The sequence below is a fragment of the Podarcis cretensis genome, assembly GCF_951804945.1.
Source record: "Podarcis cretensis genome assembly, chromosome: 14".
Classification (NCBI taxonomy): Eukaryota; Metazoa; Chordata; class Lepidosauria; order Squamata; family Lacertidae; genus Podarcis; species Podarcis cretensis.
The window spans coordinates 26,802,659-26,822,585 of record NC_137183.1 but is presented as its reverse complement, the minus strand read 5'-3'; the positions used below and the strand labels follow the sequence as shown (position 1 = coordinate 26,822,585).

At 43.4% G+C, this 19,927-nt stretch overlaps 2 protein-coding genes across 7 annotated transcripts in view; both read left to right on the top strand.

The window, feature by feature from the left end:
* Nucleotides 1-6,811, top strand: part of DENND4A (DENN domain containing 4A) — a 63,717-nt gene extending 56,906 nt beyond the window's left edge. For both annotated transcript variants that reach the window (XM_079954157.1, XM_079954156.1), the window contains exons 30-31: nt 706-770; nt 1,989-6,811. In XM_079954157.1, coding sequence (XP_079810283.1) covers nt 706-770; nt 1,989-2,125 — 202 coding nt within the window. In that variant the 3' untranslated portion in view covers nt 2,126-6,811. The remainder of the gene's footprint in view (nt 1-705; nt 771-1,988) is intronic.
* A 2,416-nt stretch (nt 6,812-9,227) lies between these two features.
* INTS14 (integrator complex subunit 14) lies at nt 9,228-19,574 on the top strand. 5 transcript variants are annotated; one of them, XM_079954299.1, is made up of 13 exons: nt 9,228-9,379; nt 10,071-10,188; nt 11,091-11,355; nt 11,520-11,627; nt 12,424-12,579; nt 12,816-12,934; nt 14,286-14,428; nt 14,922-15,014; nt 15,426-15,567; nt 16,736-16,869; nt 17,238-17,356; nt 18,181-18,246; nt 19,210-19,574. In XM_079954299.1, the coding sequence occupies exons 3-13, from the start codon at nt 11,134-11,136 to the stop codon at nt 19,459-19,461; spliced, it is 1,554 nt and encodes a 517-aa protein (XP_079810425.1). In that variant the 5' UTR covers nt 9,228-9,379; nt 10,071-10,188; nt 11,091-11,133; the 3' UTR covers nt 19,462-19,574. The 5 variants fall into 5 exon arrangements, with proteins under 5 accessions (XP_079810425.1, XP_079810421.1, XP_079810422.1 ...); XM_079954295.1 differs by having other exon boundaries at nt 15,423-15,567; XM_079954296.1 differs by having other exon boundaries at nt 9,236-9,354; nt 15,423-15,567.
* The last annotated feature ends 353 nt before the right edge of the window (nt 19,575-19,927 follow it).

Here is a 19,927-nt window from a genome sequence, read left to right as displayed (position 1 = left end):
GCCCCCGGACGTTTCATGGTCTATTGACCCTGTGCCACCACTGCGGTTGCTTTCTTCGCTGCCACCACCCCGCTTCTCACGGGGACACATGGAGTCCAGACAGTTGTTAACATAAACAAATAATCAAGTTTATTTTTAAGTGCAGGAATAAGTGAATGGTTTCGGCTTATTTTTCTCTTGTCAGTTTCTTAAATCTTAGTTCCTAACAACTTCAAACTGAATTATTCCCAACTATCTATTTAACTCCCTAACAATTCCTCTCACTCTCTCACAATAACTCGACCAACCCACTGCCTATTCCACCCTCTTCCTTCTCCAACACCCAAGCCTCAACTCCCAACTCCCAACCTCAACTGACTTTTCAAAACCTCCCACTCTATCTTTTACTCCCCCCTTGCATTCTCACTGGCCAATCACAACACACCTATTTTAACCCTTTCCTTGACCCATCCTAGGAGGCAAACGCCACAGGTGCAATCCAGCCTTCCAATCTCTTTTAACAGTGAGAACTCCCCTTCACCTCATGGTGTGTTTTCTACACCTGGCAGGGCTATCATCATGACCCAGTTGCAAATAATAATAACAATGCAAAAATCACTACTTTTTAATATATGTTGGAGAAGAATGTCCGGATTATATGAAGTATAGTAGGTTCATATAAGATTGTGGTTTTTAAAATAACACTTTCCAATGTATCTTTTTTAGGAGCCTTTATAGAGAAATACTATTTCTCTCTCTTGTTGCGCTTGGAAGGGATAACATTGATATAGGTAAGCCATCAAGTTGTGTTGTGTTGTGTTGTGCTAAGTGCGTATAAAAGTAGTCATTGTAAACTGTTACTTCAAGAGTTAAAAGGATACTTTTTGTTTTAAATCATCTTTCACAATCCTGTTTAGATGAAGTATAATAATTTAAACCTAGTTGCTTCTTTTCTGTAAAGCCAGACTCGTAAATAGCTATTTGCCTGTGTGCGGTGAAGATCACCTTCAGGCAAACAAGAGTGGGGAAGATTTTATAAAAGGAATAAGAATGGGTTTATTCCTCTGACTCAGACTATTGATGGTCACTAAAACGTGACCAAGCCATTTTCAAACCAAGGAATATGAAGAGGACTTTTTTTAACTAACCAGGGTTTGTTTTAAAACAATAATCTCTTAATCATATTCATTCATAACTCAGGATTAATGAAAACTCAGAGTAAATGCTGCAGAAATTTTTATTCTGAGCTGAAGGTTTTGCTCTGGCTTAATTCTAATGCATGCACCCATGGTTTAGCATTATGTGCAGACCAGCCCAATTTGCAAGCAGCTACTATTTATCTGTTGCTGCCACTAAGTTGGAACACCACTAAGTTGGAAGCACAAGCCATTTGGGGGCCACCCATCAGCTCCCAATTGAGGTTATTGGTTCATCTTGCTAATCTGGATATAACACATTTTTTAAAAGGAATTGTATGATGAAGTGCTTCAGGCAGGCTCTTTTGTGAAACATGAATGCAAAACTGTTGTCTAAAATGGCATCAGTCTCTTGAGAAAACACACAAACACACACACACACACACACACACACACACACACACACACAGTATTACAGAAAAGAACCAGACACGAATATTAACAATAGTAATAATTCATACATCACAAAAGCATATAAAATATATCTGTGTGGTGTACAACCACCTAACATATAAAATCAAACCTTAAAGAAACAGAAATACAGGAATGGGTCATCTGACAAGAAGGTTATAAAAAGAGTAAATCATTTTTATCAGGTTTGCTTCCTGAGTTGGTGCCTAAAGTCAGCCGTGGACAGAGTGCCTTTTTCAGAATCCCCTATCTGAGCAGAGTCCACTGGGAAATCCCCCTGCCCCAAGAAATGAATCGGTGCTGTGCAGAAAACACTCCTAGTTCATAGCTATCCCAAAGCTAAAGCATTTCTGGCACCTGCTCCATTGTTCTGGTATAACCTCCCCCCTCCTGTCGTTACAGATGCTTTTGACAGAGAATACAAAATGGCTTACGACCGCCTTACAGTAAATCAGGTGAAGAGCACCCACAACTGTGATAGGCCTCCAAGTACAGGAGTGATGGAATGTCGAAAGATTTTTGGGGAGCCGTACCTTTAAAAAAAGAAATATTGCATCTAATGAATTGCAGCAGGGTTTGTATGAAGAAACAGAAAAGACTTCAGAAAGACTCTCACCCTTCTCCATTTAAAAAAGCATCTTCAGCTTTGTTTTAAAATTGGGATTTCCAAGGGGGGAAATGTTGCTGGAATGACTTATGAGCCGTGGGTCAGAGTAGGCTGTCTTCGCTGTGGACAGTGTCTGCAAAACATGTAGGGGAGAAAACAGAATGGTCCATTGCAGAAAGCTTAAGCAGAGATGGACCAAAATCATGTACTAAAAGTTTGCATGAATGAAATAAGCTTTTCAGAACTGTTTACATAGAAAGTTAAAAATGTCACAGAGCTCATACCAGAGTTGTATAATAACAGATTTTAAATTATTTATAGCAAGTTCATATTTTTTTAACTTTTTAAATTACTATAGTGAATCAAGTGATCCTGTTGCAGAAGCAATACTTTTGTCCTCCCTCAGAATATTGCTGTTTATAGCAACTGGTCTTTTTTGCAGATAAAGCCCTTCTCTCTTTCATTTTTTAAAAAGTAGTGTGGAAATATCGATGCTGTTCTCAATCGCAGTGCAGGTTGTAGTATTTCCTGTCCCTCCCCATAAGTGCACACTTAAAAGATTGCAGACTTTAGCTGACAAGAATTTCAAACTTGTATGAAGCTTTCATAAGTTACGTGCATTTGTCACTTTTAAGAATCCGACATGGTTGGCTGTTGGGGAGCCACCGCTATACAGATAATCCATTGCAAAGCCTGCCATTTAAAGAGCTACTTTAGGCATTCCAATGGGTCATGGGTCAAGATTTGCCCTGTAGGGTTGTGGACCTTTCCTCATCAAAATAACAAGCTTTGCACCAGAGGTTGGGAACCCTTTTCAGTCTGAGAGTCACATTTCCTCATGGAAAACCTCCCAGGTGTTGGGCCAGGCCAGAGTCAAAATTGGACAAGGGATGTGACGCTTACCATTGTACAATAGGCTACATTCCAGCTATCCAAAACTCCGAGGTTTTGAAACACATAGCCTCACACCCTGCCCACCTCTCCATCCAGGCAAGCAGGAGGAATTGTCACAATTCTTTTTTTTTTTTCCCTGGCAATTCACTGCTTGCATTTATTTAATATTTGAAGATGCGGTTTTGAAACACATAGCCCCACACCCTGCCCACCTCTCCATCCAGGCAAGCAGGAAGAATTGTCACAATTCTTTTTTTTCCCCCTGGCAATTCACTGCTTGCATTTATTTAATATTTGAAGATGCCCTCTTCAAAGCACCACACTTCGAACAAGTACCTCTTCCTGGGGAAACACATAGCCCCACACCCTGCCCACCTCTCCATCCAGGCAAGCAGGAGGAATTGTCACAATTCATGTTTTCTGGGCTTGAACACATTGTACAGGGCAAATGATAGTAATACTAGGGCCGCTAAATTCATAATGGAAGCTAATCCCATTGTAATGAGCCATAAAAATTTCTCTTGGGAGGGTTGGATATATATGTTTGAGATCTTCACAATGCCATAAGGTTTGCCGTTGCTAGAAGAGTGTTTTCAAAAACAGACTTTAGAGATCCTCTTGGCAGCTTCCAATCTGAGCTAGTGTTGTTATTCAAGGCGGGCAAGCTCTTGTTCCACAGTGGCGGCTTTCCAGGGGTTTTAGTCTGTTGGTTGCATCAAGATTCATAGGCAGAAGCCCTGGCCACCTGACACCCATTTGGCATCTGGGACATAGACAGGTGGCTGCTCTTCATCAGAAAGGCCCTTGCTCCCGCGAGCGGAATCCGCCATCTTGAAGCAACTCGGAATTATCACAATTCAAGGACAAATTTCAGCCATACAAAAGCACCTGAGAGGGCACAGAGCCGAGTCGGTGAGGGAGTGGGCCCAGGTGGAATTCCAAGGGCCCAGGGCTATGATGTTCCCTACTTCTGCCCTATACCATATCAAAATCCATGGGCATAGCTAGGGGGGACAGGGGGCAGTTGCCCCCCCAGTCAATAAAAATACACAGCTGAGCTTCTCCCCCCACCAAAAAAGCCAAAAATCCTGGCTACACCCATTTCACAATCTGCTTTCAAAAGTCCCTGCAGTTTCCAAAGTGGTGTGTCATGTATTTCTGCTTCCATGGGCTGCTGCCTAAGAAGGACAAACCCAAAGCACCTCTGGGCACATGGGAATGGGAGAATGCTGCTTTGGATCCCAGCCAAAGTGTATGGCAAGTTGCTTGGGGAAAATGCTTATATACAAACTGAAGGAAAGAACTGTATAATCTGTGTTCCAAAATGGAATTTAGGACAAGCTTGTCCAAACAGAAAATTTGGGTGCAATAGGATCATGTGGGTTGGGGAAGAGAATGTAATCTACTTTGAGATAAGATGTGTATCAGATATATTAGATATCATTGCTTGTTTGCTAATATGCAAACATCATAGCAACTTCTTATTTTTTGTTGCATGGCTTCACACTGCTTGTGTTTCAAACCCAGATACTTTAAAATTTTGAGAACTGGAGAACATTATAGTGTCTTCTCTAATTTGCACATACATGTAGAGTTCCTTGTTTACAGGAGGATGTGCTGCCTATTCTGTCACCTCCTCCCGGTTTTTCTCCAGCTAATAGGTTTGGTTGGAGGCAGTGTCCTTCTGAATACCAGTTGCAGGAAACCACAGGATGGGACAGTGCTCTTGTGCTCAGGTCCTGCTTGCAGGTTTCTCACAGGCATCTGGTTGGCCACTGTGAGAACAGGATGCTGGACTAGATGGGCCATCTGCCTGATCCAGCAGGCTCTTCTTATGTTCTTAATATGCTAATAGTCATTTTGCATGGGGATTATTAACCTATGCCTTAGCAACTTGGTCTTAGACCTGAATCCAAAGAGCTACTTCAGGCATTTTGAATTTTTCTTTGTCTTTGAACAGCAGGTCCCTTTTGCCATGTCTCAAACTGTTTTTGAATCTGCTCCTGGATTCAGACAGCATGTGGGCCTGCTGCTCAAAAAACATTTAAGGCTGAAGCTTCTTTGGGTGTGTTGAAAGTGTAGTCTCTAAGGACACAATGAACTAGGAATTTCTCTTGCATAAGTCCCCCCTGCATTCTCTTGCATAGCTTCCATTCAATTCTGCGGGCTTGCATAGGAGAATTTCCTTGTGCATTTCCACACATCAGTACTCACCTTGCAATTACAGACAAACACAGGTAACTTTAAGAGAATGTCATCTCCATGAATTTTGTGACAAAGCTATGCCTCCTGATATAGTGGGTATAGAACTTTGGAAGCCACATTGCTAAGTACCTAGTAACGTGGGTGGGTGTTAATTTCTGTGTACAGTATCTGTGCTATGTTGTATTCACACAGTTATGTTGTGTAAGGAAAAGATGTGCACTGTGGTTGCCACAAATGTAAATAAGTCATTTGGTATTTGTATTGTGTAGAAGAAAGTAGAGTGCTGGTCAGCCTTTGAACTACAACTTCTTGCTTCTGTTAGCTGTGTAAAAGCCACTATTTTATAGCACTTTAGAGCTATGATGGAGAGCTTCTTCCTGAGCCCTGTCTGGTGTTTCTAGGGATACCAAGAAAGTGACAAATCAGAATCACTCATATATGGTATGTATAACCTGTTTGGGGGAATATGGTCTCACAAGGGTGTGTGTATGTGTGGGTGTGTCTACTGCTGTCTTAACATCAAAGTTTCAATTAACGTGACCAATAATTTTCCAGTTGCAGCACTTCCTAACAGCATAAGTGTGTATATACTAAAATCAAGCCCTCTAGGCTGATGTGTTAGCTTGGTAAGAGAGAAGGATAGAGAGGGACATTGTCCTATTAACATGTTTGGCCAGAATTCAAGGAATTACTTCAAACATACTCAGTAGCTTGTGCACACCCAAAATATGTTTCAGCGCCCCCCTTTTGAATGGCTGATCCCCATTCTTATCACAAATTGTGATAAGCGAAAATCATCACCATGCATCTCTCTAGTGAAAACCATCACCGCGGACACAAAATTAAATCTGCTATGTCTGTGGTGGCCCATACATTCACTTAAAAACAAACATGGATTGAGTTTACATTTTTAATCTTTGTTATTGAAAGGCAGTTTTGAAATCTTTTTCCTTCTGTTTATAGTGAGTTGTCCTAATACTTAGGAACAGTTCTGTGTTTCCTACTGGTAATATAACAAAGCCTTTTATCCTTATGGTTCATGGTATCTGAAACATATTTGAGGCTTTTAAGTGCTTATTTTCTTCCTTTTTACTGTGTTCATAATCCTTGTAATGTTAGGTTTGCTCTTTGTACAGAAATGGATTTATCAAGTAGCTGACTTTAGTATTTCAATAGGAAATGCTTTATCCCAAAGACAGAAAATGGATATTCATTACATGTAAATGTGTGTATATATGGCATTATAAAGCAGGAGGTACAGCTGGTGGATTAATTTGCTAAAGAGCACTTTTACAAATGAATGGTTGTAGATTTGTACATATGTAATGTTTACATTTTATTTACCAACAAAGAATATCAGTTTTAAGTGTTTATTTTTGTTCTGAATTTGTAGGTCAATTTTAAGGTGTAAATTTCCATGTTCACAATGGAAAAAGCTGTGTTTTCCCCCATGAAATGTCCTAGAAAAATGATTCTATTTAAAATTTTACAATGGCTCAATAAAGAAAAGTGAACATGATCTTTGTGCTCATTCTTTTGTCTTACATTTATATTGAGGACAAGTAGTTGCAATGGTTCTCCATCATTTCCAGGATTCATAAGACTTCAGTAACCCTAATAGCAGTTTCCAGAGGGAGGTTCAGTGTCTTGCAGCGAAAATCAGAGTCTCGTGACACCTGAAAGCCTAAGAAACTTAGAGTAAGCACAAGCTTACTATAGCATAAACTCAGTATAGACCACAAATGCCTTATGTCAGAAATTTGTTAGTATTTAAAGTTCCACAAGTCTCTTAATATCAGTGGATTTCTTTATAAATATAGAAACTCATATTTGCAGCCTGAAAATGTCCTTTATTACACTGAAACTTGTGTGAGACTCCTTTGTGAAATCATAGAATCATAGAATCATAGAATTGCATGTCACTAAGGCAGCTTCATGTACCGCAAGTATTTTTAAAAGCTCTAGTACCAGCAACATAATCAGATGATATTCAGTGTCTTAAAATATTCAGTAGCAAATATCAGAAGGGCAACCTGCACACCCCAACATTTCCTAGTTGAAAAAAGGGCCTGCCTTTAACACCCTGTATTCTCTTGCCAAGCACCACATAAAACTTACATTTTTCTGAAGTCACTACTCTGCCTGCTCCATTTATTTAAAAATTAGGTTTGTTTTCCCTACTTAAGAGCAGGCTTATGCTCAAGGAACTAACACTGCACTGAGACCACCAAAGCCTCAGGCAACAGCAAAGGATTCAGAAGTACAGTGGTACCTCAGGTTAAGTACTTAATTTGTTCCGGAGGTCCGTACTTAACCTGAAACGGTTCTTAACCTGAAGCACCACTTTAGCTAATGGGGCCTCCTGCTGCCGCTGTGCCACCGGAGCACAATTTCTGTTCTCATCCTGAAGCAAAGTTCTTAACCTGAAGCACTTTTTCTGGATTAGCGGAGTCTGTAACCTGAAGCGTATGTAACCTGAAGCGTATGTAACCTGAGGGTACCACTGTACCCGCAAGTAACTCCTCTGAATGAATGGAGAGTGAAAGATTACTGGGGCAACCCAGTCGGATGGGCAGCGTATATTACTATTACTTTTACTATTGGGCTGCCATACGTCCTGATTTTTGGAAATCAGGCAAATATCCTGGAAAACCGGCAACGGGGGTTAAATTGTGCCGAAAATGCCTTCAAAAGCTCCCAAACTCAAAAATTCTTGTACCAGTGTTTGCTGGCATTTTTCATGGATGTATGTGTGAATAGGAGGTTTCAAATGTGGTCAAGGCAACTGGCATGCATATGTACATGGATGTGATGTGGATGTTGGCAAGCTGCATTTTGTGGATGAAGTCGCCAGGCATAAGCTGGTGGAGGTACCTAGGTGATGCTGTTAGATGATGGGCATCCCACTAATTTTCCATTAAAAAAAACTTTCTAGGGATGTACAAAGGCAGTGAGGTTTCTCAAGACCACCGGTAAAAGCAATGAAAAGAAATGAAGGACTTAAATTTCTAAATAAATCTACTTTTAGTGTCCGTTCTATCATTTTCTTCTGAAAATGGGATATCAAATATCCGAGTTTTATGGTCCCCCCCCATCAGTACACATGACGAGTGGACTGGGTGAGAAGCATGTAATAAATGAATCAATGACTCTTGAGATGCCCTCCACAAAAGACAAGCATGGCCAGCACATAATCTGAGATTTCAACAAGGGCTAGAACCTCTAAATTCTTTTTCTATGATTTCTTTTTCTTTTATGACATATACAACAGAACCATCACTTTTAAGGCAACTCTTACCCTTGTCACAAGGCTGGCAAATCTGGAACCAAATTTAATAATCTGATAATGCTGATCATCTTAACTTGGACTTTGTACCTATTTTATAGTTTTGCTTTTTCACCTTTAAATTTGCATCTTTTGTTATAATTGACCTCTCTCTTTTATATACATGATAAAATGAAAATAATCTTTACAAAACAGGGAAAGCATGGACGCCCCCTCCCCACCCAAGGCTCTAGTTCCCCATTGCCAGACTCCCGTCATTAACACAGACTTTTAAAATTTATTATACGTAAGACACTCTGGGAGACATTTTGGCTGAAGAGTGGGATACAAATGCTCTAAACAAATTAAATAAATAATCAAGTGTATTTTGGAACATGCACATTCTTCTTTTTAAAAGAAAGTTATTAAAAAATAAATAAAAAATTAAGGTTCCTTTTTTTTTTTTTTAAATTGTAGCATAGATCTGCAAGCTTACTCCCCGTCCCGCCCGAAAAACCACCCTTCTCTGCATTCTGGAGATGCAAGGAAACCTGATCCCTGTATTCAATACCAAAAGCCGTGCAGGGAAACAGCTCCTGCTCTCGCGATTGATAACATGCCCTCCTCCGCCCTCGAGCTTCACTTGCCGCAACTGAGCGTGCGCGAGGCGAACCGAGCCGCGCGTGCCCAGTAAGTGCTTTGTAAGGGCCGCTTTCTAAAGCCGGCCCCAAAGGCTGTGGTTAGAGCAGCAGCGGGGAAGGAATTACGGGGTGGACCAACATGGCGGCGGTGCGCGGGTGAGGTCCCCATCCCGGATGGAAAGTACGATTTACACTCACACATCCCACATAGTGGGGCTGGGAGCTCCCCCTTCTCTAATTAGACGGACCCCCCAGTTCCTTTTCCAGCCCCCTTTTCTTTCCTACTTCCTACGTGCCCCCACATACTTTCCCTCTTGTCCCCATAATGGGCATGATGATGGCTGCTGTTGTTTGTGTGCAGCTTCCTTGATCAGAGCCAGGCAAGCCCCTTCCCCGAGCTGCTCACGACCTTAAAGCAACTACCAGCCACCATGGCTATACGTTCCCTCCACTGTTGGGGAGGGACACACACATGTTTGGCTCAATGGTGGAGCACCTGCCTTGAGTTCTGGGGGGTCCCAGGCTCGGTCCTTTACACCCCCGGGTATGGTTGTGGGGGTTGGGGAACGACTGCTGGCCCGAACCCCTCGGTAGGCTGCTGCCAGTCAGTGTAAGCAATGCAGAACTGGATGGACCTTCATAGTGTGGCTCTGTATAAGGCAGCTTTCTGTTTTCTACGACAGCATGCCTGTTTCTGGGAATTGCATGTGGGGAAATAGTGCTGCTTTTGCACTCAGGTCCTGGTTAGGGGTGGGGTGTCCTTTTGGGGCACCTAGTTGGCCACTGTGAGAATGGGATGTGGGGCTAAAACGGCCACTGGTCCGATAGAACAGGGAAATTCTTAACATTGTTCTCTTCTTTTGTTGTTAAAGCAGCCACAGCCGAGGAAGAGACAAAGGCAGCTAAGGGGCTAAATGTGAGTAAACGCACCTAGGTTTGCTTCAGACTCCATCGCACAGTTGGGATGCAGCCAGAAGCCACAGAGAAAAGGTGAGTTTGTGAGGGTTTTGACAAATGGGAGAGAGGTTGCAAGCTTCTCAGGACGTATTTTCTGCATATATCATTCCTCCTTTTTGCCCACACTAACGTAGTGCTTCAAGGTGCTACAAAACCCCTTGTTGGCTTTGCTGCAGCATTGCTACCCCTTTGGAATTCACTCTTGACCCCTATCTTAGATTCAGAATGTCACCAACTTATTATTAGGTAATGTTCCACTGTTTCCACCAATTTGCCTCTTCCCTCAGATTCTTCTTACCATCCCTTGCACTCCAAATAGGTGCTGCCTCTCTCCTTTTCTATGCATTTTTTGGCCTCTTTTATGCTATCCACTCCCTTATAGGTAATGTACTGCTCTTCCTTCACTAATTTCCCCCTTCTCAGATTTCCTTTATTATCCTTAATTGGCTTGCTCTGCTTGTGTTGACCATCCCTCAACCACACAGTGCCAGCATGCATATTTGTAATTCTTCCCTAGGTGCCTTTTTTGTTTTGTTTTAATATTTATTTTATTTATTATTATTACATTAATAGCTGCCTCTTAGCAAATGTTTTCTGGGGAGCTCACTCTCTGGTTCCATTACTCTCTTTGCAACACCACCTGTTTATTTATATACCAGTTTTTGGCCCTGCCCTAGGTAGTGAAAGTGAAATTAGTTGTTTCTAAGATTATTTTATTATCATTTCCTTGGTGCATTAGTCTCCTACTAAAAGTTTAAGCAACTTACAAAAAGGCTAGAAGCCAAAAAGTCATAATATTTCAATAAAATTATTCCAACAATCCACAAGGAAAACCTTTGAGTTTAACTAGTGTGATTTGCAGGAGGTATTATTATATATTTAATTTTAAAAAGGTTAAAACTGATGGGCATTTATTTCCATTTCTTCCTCCACAGCAATTTTCTCTTGCACATTTGATAGAACAAAGAAGGGGACACCATGCCGACTGTGGTGGTGATGGATGTGTCCCTCTCAATGACTCGGCCTGTCTCAATTGAGGGCTCTGAAGAATATCAGCGGAAACATCTTGCAGCTCATGGCCTGACGATGCTATTTGAACACATGGCAACCAACTACAAACTGGAATTCACTGCTTTGGTTGTGTTTTCATCCCTCTGGGAACTGATGGTTCCCTTCACAAGAGACTACAATACGCTCCAGGTACAAAATATAAAAGCAGAGAATGTTTTTGTTGCATTGTAAATATGAATTAGGACTGATTGTCATTCTCAAAACTCCAACTCAGTCCAGTATAATTGAGCAGCAAGTTGCATATAGAGTATTTTTCTAACCCCAACCAACTAGTATGTAACTTGTGTTGACAGGAAGCCCTGAGTAATATGGACGATTATGACAAAACATGCTTGGAGTCTGCTCTGCTCGGGGTTTGCAATATTGTGCAACAGGAATGGGGGGCTGCCATTCCCTGCCAGGTAAGATTTTAGACTATTCCAGATGATGACTGCTATAAATTAGGGTTCAGGATTGAGCAGACTACATACAATTGCAGTAAACAACTTCACATCCTGGTAAGGTGTACTAAGCATTCCCCTTTTTTGTGAGCAAGGAGTATCCTGTCAGAAAGTTATCCTTGCCACTCAGTACTTTCTATTTGCCTCTTTTGCCTCAGGAGTATTAGTTGAAGGAGCAGGTTGTATCTCTGAGGTTTCCTTTTGGCCTAAGAGCTTCTAGTTTTTCAGCCCTTATTAAACACTGTCACATCCTGTATAATTCTAATGCATGGGGGCCTTCCTATAGAGGTTCACATGATGTACTACTAGCAAAGAGAGGCCTGAAGGCACATTCAAACCTCACATGGGAAAACACCCCAAGGACTTGGGAAAGAAATAATGATTTTGTAGGCTGGCCTTTCCAACAAGTCTTAGTTAAGCTGTGTAGTGCAAAAATTTTTTTAATTTTAATCTTAAACTTTTCTTATGAATGGCTGATATTTGTCCTTGTGAGTTGTAAACTGTGTTATACTACTTGTGGCTTGTACGAGTCCGCTGTTTTATTTGATTTGTTTTGTTGTGTTGTGTTTCATGATGGGCGTAAAGCCGAATAAACATTTTGATTGTTATAATTCCAATATTGCAGGTGGAAAACTGAGAATGTGAAATCTCAAACTGGTGCTTCTGTAATCGACTAACAAGTGCTTGCATCATGGGATAGTTTTTGGAGATCAACATGTTTGTTGGGTCACAGCTTCTCTTGTTCCCTCCTTGCTAGGTTGTCCTTGTTACTGATGGCAGTTTGGGCATTGGAAGGGGCTCTCTCCGACACTCTTTGGCTACTCTTGGCCAACGAACTGAAAGCAACCGGTTCCCTCTGCCTTTTCCTTTCCCATCAAAGCTATACGTCATGTGCATGGCCAATCTGGAGGAGGTGAGTCCCCTTTGGCTTTAAACAAGGTTTGCTTTTGGTTTGTCTGCAGAAGCCAAACCACAAGCCTGAGTTTGGATTTTATGATTAGATAAATTATGGCTTAGCTCACAGCAAGACCAGAGAAGCAGAATGGGGCAATCGCCTCTCCAGGAAGCTGCCTGCTCACACACAGCTATAGTTTAGCATTACATGCAACTGGGACACTGTGTGTGAAGTTGTGCTTTCTTTTGTTAAAGCTCCAGAGCTCAGATTCTTTAGATTGTCTTGAACGGCTCATAGACTTAAACAACGGAGAGGGCCAGATTTTTACTATTGATGGACCCCTTTGCTTGAAGAATGTGCAGTCCATGTTTGGGTGAGTACACCTGTGATCAGCATTGCTGTGTAAATGCTATCCTTCCACACAGAGTCTTGCATGACATGGTGTGGGTTTGTTTCCTTCTCTTCCTACCTAGCGCAGATAAGTTATTGGGTAACTTTTCCACCAATATAATTCAGTCTTCTGATGCTAACGTGTCCTCTGCCTTTCAGTTGTGACTATTATCCCTTCTTGTTTGTCTGCAAGGTTAGTTTCCTCCACAGTCCTGCCCCCCCCCCCAGTAATTACTAATATTTGGTGGTAATTATCATAGACACATAACGTTCAAAGCGACCCTGAGGGTCATTTAGTGCGCTCCCTTGAAATTCAGGAATCTCAACTAACGCATCCATGACAGATGGCCGTCCAAAATTAGTTCTATAAACATTGAGTTTCAAGGTTTTTTGAGGAGAAAATCAGGAATGGTCACAGTCCAGCCATAGTTAAGTACAAAGTCTCACTAATGTTAATACTTCGATGAATTGGACTTTAAAATGCTTAACTTTGGCTGGCTGGTGCTCCAGCTGCCATGTTTGCTCCAAGGTACAAGATAGATAAAGTAAATGAAATGAACAGATAAGACATAAATTTTGGGAGGAAAAGATCATGAGTTGCACACAATTCTGTTGGCAGGATAGTAATTTAATCATATGAGCATTGCTACATAAATTGGCTTCTCTATGAATCCTCCATTCTCCTTGCTTCCAAAGCAGAGCTCTCCAAATTTGACAGATAAAACTCTTGGAATTGTGGTTTTCCATGTACTGCAGGAGATTTGTTGTCGTTGGCACTCTTAGAAAATATAGTGCCTGCTTCCTTAATGGAGTCTATGGCAGCTTAAGCTAGTTTAAGACCAGTTTAACTGTGTAACTATGTCATAGAGAACTCCTAGGATCATAAGAAACTGCCTTATCCTTACACCACGTTTGCCTATCTAGCTCAGTATTGTTTACACCAGCCTTTCCCAGCCTTTGGTCTTCCAGATGTTGGACCACAGCTCCCATAATCTCTATTAGCTGTGGTGGCTAGAGTCTTTCCCTGCCTACCTAGAAGTGCCTTGGATTGAACCTGGGAGCTTTTACCACTGACCTATCTTTTAACTGCTCTCCCAGCATCATCTACAAAGGGCCTTATTTATCACTGATCTTATGGCCGCTTTCTTAGCTCTTCTTTCTGATGAAAAAATTCCTGTTGCTTGAAAGCTCACATAATTCTTTGCAACTAGAAATGAATGGTCAGGCAAAAGATGTCTTGTCACCAGTCTTCCCACCCATTAAACATCATCCAAACAAGCTCCTTCTTGTTTGGATTTAACTTTTGGTTTTAATGATAAGCTCTCTTGTTCTAGAAAGCTAATAGACGTGGCTTACACCCCCTTCCATGCTGTTCTGAAATGCGGCCATTTGTCTTCGGACGTGCAAGCCTTTCCAAGGCCGGAGCCTTTCATTATAGATGAGGAAATCGATCCAGTCCCTAAAACAATTAATACGGGTAAGTAGCTGCTTCTTTTCTGGCAACAACTTTGATTTAGCTCCTCCTCCTCGGCAGTTTCTTCCTCTGACTTGGGCTGCGGAATGTAGCCATCCGTCCCACTTCTGACACTTAGTATTGAAAGCTCTAAATGACTCAGGCCCCAAAGATGTGGAAGACTGCCTCCTTCCCTATAGACTCTCTCAGGGGTTGTGATAATCAGAGGGGGACTTCTTGGTTGTTCCACCACTCTCAGAAGCTTGAAGGAGGGTGGCCCAGGAGAGGGTATTCTCAGTGGCAGGCCCCAAGCCTGGGATTTGAAAGTGAGGGTAAACCACTGTGGTCTGGTTGGATTCCACATTGGAATGGTCCTGGTCTACTTTTGAGAGGGCCAGGGGCATCTGTGAGATGGTGTGTTCCTGTTTAGATATTATGTGGGTGTGTGGAAGAAATCCCCAGCTGACGTGTTTTTTGAAATCTGATCCCCTACCTTCTCTGTTTTTCCCCCTTTTAGATTTGGAAATAGTTGGGTTTATTGACATAGCAGATATCTCCAGTCCCCCCGTCCTATCTAGGCATTTGGTGTTGCCTATTGCTCTCAACAAAGGTGAGCCCTTCTGCTTTCTCCCTTCCCCACACCCAGCAGTGACAACTCTGTATTTTTAGTCTGTTGAGCACTGATCTGGGCAGTGTGTGGTGTGTATTGGTTAGAGTCCTGGGCTAGGACCTGGGAGACAAGGATTCAAATCCCCACTTCACCATGATGCTCCCTGATTGACTTTGGGAGCCAGCCACGATCTCTCAACCTAGCCTATCTTGCAGGATTGATAAAGGGATGAAATGTGGAGGGGGAGAACACAAACTTGAGTTCCTTGGAGGAAAAAAGTGGGATATAAGCATAACAAAAAATGATATCTAAGCAGTAGTAGTAGTAGCAATAACAACAACAACCACCACCACCACCCCAGTGAGAGGAGGCAGGTTCTGATAGTGCCTTATTTTCCCTTTTCCCTAGAAGGAGATGAGGTGGGTCCTGGGATTGCTGATGAGGTTGAAGACGAGAATTCGGCTAATCAGATAGCGGGCAAGATCCCGAACTTCTGTGTGTTGCTTCATGGGAGCCTGAAAGTCGAAGGCATGGTGGCTATTGTGCAGTTAGGGTACGAAGGGTCCGGGGGATAGGCGGGGAGGCTCGTGGTTCTGGAGAACAAAGATGTTATTGGCTAAAATTGTATATATTTGGGGCCAGTGATTGATGTTCAGTTCATTTCAGTATTGGAAAAGGGAGACTGGATTTAACTACCAGATGTCCTTGATGGGCGACTTATGTCCGCCACAACAAGGCAGGAGTTCCAGAAGCTTCTGAAACGGGTGGGAAAGCCTTTGTACTGCCTGAGGGCCACATTCACTCCAAGTAATCTTCCAGGGGCTGCATATCAGTGGTGGACGGGGTCAAAGGCAAACAGAGGATGGAGCAAAACAGGCAGTTCTTGCCATTAAAGACAGTAGGTAACATGCCAGCCACAGAAAACCCAAGAGGTTTCTACACTCGCCCACATATCCCTGTAGCCAGGCAAAAGCCCTCAAGGAGGGGGTCACAGAGCAGGGCCAGCATGGGGATGAAACCTTGGTAAGAGTCACAAGGGCCACATTTGGAAACTTCCACAGCAGAGGCCCAGTCTTGGAACAAAGTGACCCTAAACATTTCCTGAAAATTAGTAGAAGAGGGCAGGTAGAAGTTTGTGAAATAATGCCTGGCATGGAGAAAGTGGATAGAGAAATGGTTTTCTCCCCTCTCTCATAACACCAGAATGCATGGACATCCAGTGAAGCTGAATGCTGGATGATTCAGGTCAGATAAAATAAAGCACTTCATTCAGTGCATAGTTAAGCTATGGAAATTGCTCCCCCGGGAGGCAGTGATGGCCACCAACCTGGATCGTTTTAAAAGAGGACTGGACCAATTCATGGAGGAGAAGTCTGTCAATGGCTACTAGCCATTACGGTTAGGCTCTGCCTCCACAGTTGGAGGTAGTAATGCTTCTGAATACTAGTTGCTGGAAACCACAGGAGGGGGAAAAGGACTTGGGTCCTGCTTGCAAGCTTCCTATTGGAGCATCTGGGTGGCCACTGTGAGAACAGGACTGGATGAGCCATTGGCCTGATCCAGTAGGCTGTTCTTATGACAGATCATTTGTGACTTCTGTCTGTTCTTGTAGTAGTGAGAAGCTGCAGGGAAAGGGAATGCCCAGCCCAAGGTTGGCCGGGGTGTTTTCTTTGGAGCAAGAATGGTAGAACTGCTTGTGGATGTTCTGCTTTTCTTTTCAGCCCTGAATGGTATGGGATGCTGTATTCTCAGGCTGACAGCAAGAAGAAGTCCAACCTGATGATGTCTCTCTTTGAGCCAGGTCCGGAGCCTCTTCCTTGGCTGGGGAAGATGGCCCAACTTGGCCCCATCTCAGGTAGGGGTCATGCCTGTCTGAATGGTTCTAGCAATCTCTTCGGCGTTTGAGACATTAGTCTTCCCAAGCCCATTTCCTCCCCTGTTGGGTCCATGAGTTCTACACCACAGCTTCCCTGTTCATTTCAGTGAAGGCTCCAGATGTAGTTCCTTCATTTTGCTCACAGAACTGTCCCAACCATTGGTGTACAAATGGTGAGGTTCTGTGCACACAGGTGTGCATGTTCCGCCTTGGATCAAGGGCTCTTGTGTCCTGCGTATCTCTTCACAATTTTTTAGAGTCCCCTTTTCAAGCATCCAGTCCATATGTTCAGTTGCTTTGCTTGCTTGGAAGTGGTCTCGTTCTTCAGCGATTCGTTTTCCTTTCAGATGCTAAAGAGAACCCATATGGCGAAGACGACAACAAGAGTCCCTTTCCGTTGCAACCCAAGAATAAACGCAGCTATGCACAGAATGTAACAGTGTGGATTAAACAAAATGGCCTCCAGGTGCTGAATTCAAAGCCCACGGCAGGCATCCACTTTCTCTTGTGCTCCTAGGTCTGTGTGTGGGAGGGGATTCTCAAGAGGCTTTCAGTTTGATAGACGCTCCACAGTGGGAGGGAAAGCCCAGAAGGTTGGGCCCGCTTTCTTGAAAGGCCGCCTTTTTTTGCCCCCACCCCTTCAATGTGCAGCCCCAGGGCACATGGAACAGGCTTTTACACCAACCTGCTGCTGGACAACGGCTGCGGGGAGTAGGACTTATGAGTGCTGAACCAGAACCTGAAAGACCAGGGTTCAAGTCCCTCAGCAATAACCTACCTCACAGACTGGTTGTGAGGATGAAATGGGGAGGGATAGAACCACATATGCCCCCTTCAGTTCCTGGGGGTGGGGGGAGAGGTAGGGCTGTAAATGCAGTAAGTGAAGCCTCGTGGAATTAGACCAGAGATCAGCTCCTGGTCTACTCCTTCTCAGTAGACTGGGGCAAGATGTACTAATCTCTCTGCCTCAGTTCTCCAGCCATAATAAAAGAATGAAGACTGTCTGGAGGTTTCTGTTGGTGTAAAAAGCGGGTGGCTTGCTTCTGGGTGTGGGCAGATCACCTTGGTGCTCACAGGATTCATGTCAGCCTGCTGTCAACTTCTGGTACAGTTCCAAGGTTTCTGAGCAGTAAAGCGTATTCCCCATTAAGAATGCTACTGTGCGGGAAGGGGGTTTGAGGGTGTGTGATGGTGAAGTTGTCCTTTTTTTTTTGTACCTGTAAAGGGGGTGGGGGATGAAGTTTCAAGCTCCAGCAAGCCAGGCATATTTTCCTTTTCTTTTCCCCGCAGACAGATGTGCAGAAGATACTTAGGAATGCAAGGAAGCTCCCTGAAAAAACACAGACCTTCTACAAGGTGAGAGCGGCAGGCTCCCGTGGCACCCTGGTCTCCAGGGACTCTCTTGCACAGGCGAATAAACTGCAACTCACCCAGTGCTTTTTCTTCCCTGGTAGAACAGAGAGAGCTAGTTGTGTCTTAGCAGCAGTGAGAGGTGGCATAGTTGGCTTAGAGCAGCTGTTCTCCAGCTCAGGGCTGGAGAGCCCTGGTTTGTACTTGGTTGGTTCAGAGGTTTCTCAGTGGAGGAGTCAGTAGCTGGAGGCTGACTTCCCTGACTTCCCATGTTACGTGCAGTTGTGTGTGTTCTGAAGCGCACTCTTCGTTTACATACAATGAAATAGCCAGTGTTCTGATAAAATGAACTGTACACCTTCAGATGTGCACCCCAGAATCCTATGCAACATGCACAGATCCTTGGCAGACAACAGCAGCGTGTATGCTAGTACTACCCAGTGAGACAAAGTGTAGAAGCCTCTGGCCTTAATGCATTTAAAACAGGGATAAGGAATTTGTGGCTCTCCAGATGTTTAATTCAAAACACACACACACACACACACACACACACACACACACACCTGGAGAGCCCCACGCATCCCCTATCCTTGATTTTAGAAGCACCCGTTTAGAGGGAATGATTAACTCATTCTACTTTAATGTTGCATTAGACTTTTTATTTCCCCCCATTCAGATGACATTATAATTTTAAGACCTCCCAGTACTGCACAAGTGCTTGATTAGAAAGTGTTCTCTCTCCAGTGGAGGCTGGTCCACTAGGGAGAATGGGGAACAGTAAAAGATTGCACTGGCTGTCAGCTTCCTCCTCCATTGTCTCAGGGTTGCACTTGTAGAAAGTTGGGGAGGAAGTCTGGGATAAAACTAGAATTAAGTTGACTCAGGCTCCACCTACTGTTGGCCTCCTGTGTTACACCCCATCAGTCTCAACTGACACCAACATTGCTGTCTCTCTTAACTCCTTTCTAGGAGCTGAATCGCTTGCGAAAGGCAGCCTTAGCCCTTGGGTTTTGGGACCTGTTGAAAGGCGTAGCAGATATACTTGAAAGGGAATGCACCCTCCTGCCAGACACAGCCCACCCAGATGCCGCCTTCCAGCTTACCCATGCTGCTCAGCAGCTCAAAATGGCAGGCAGTGGCACCTCGGAATATGCCACCTATGACCACAACATCACACCTCTGCAGACAGACTTCTCCAGCAGTGGGACGGAGCGCCTGTGATGACCCTCTAAAGTGAAACTTTGACCATCATTGATTGTTTTCTTAACTGTTGTATTCCAAGCTTGCTCTGTAAGAGCAGACTGGACTTTATTATTAAATTTGTTACATTTTCATCCCTCTTTCCTTCCTATCACAGGCCCTAAGGGAGAATTTAGAAATCCCTAAAGCAATGCAGTACTCCTGTAAGCCGTCATACCCTTCCAAAGGTTTCCTGAACAAGGAATGTAAAAAGACATCAACAGTGGGGACTTTTGCACCATGGGGCTATTAGGTAAACCTACAGGCCATGTGTCAGTTGCAGAGATAAATCTTTCCCTGCACTTTGGTTCTACAGCACTAAGATTGGACATAGCTCCCATGGCTTGAATAGTGAATCAGCTGGTGTCATTTTACATCAGGTGATTGACTGCTGGGCAGCCCTGCCCCCCGTCAAAACAGCTTATAGAGGATGGACTGGAACTGGCTG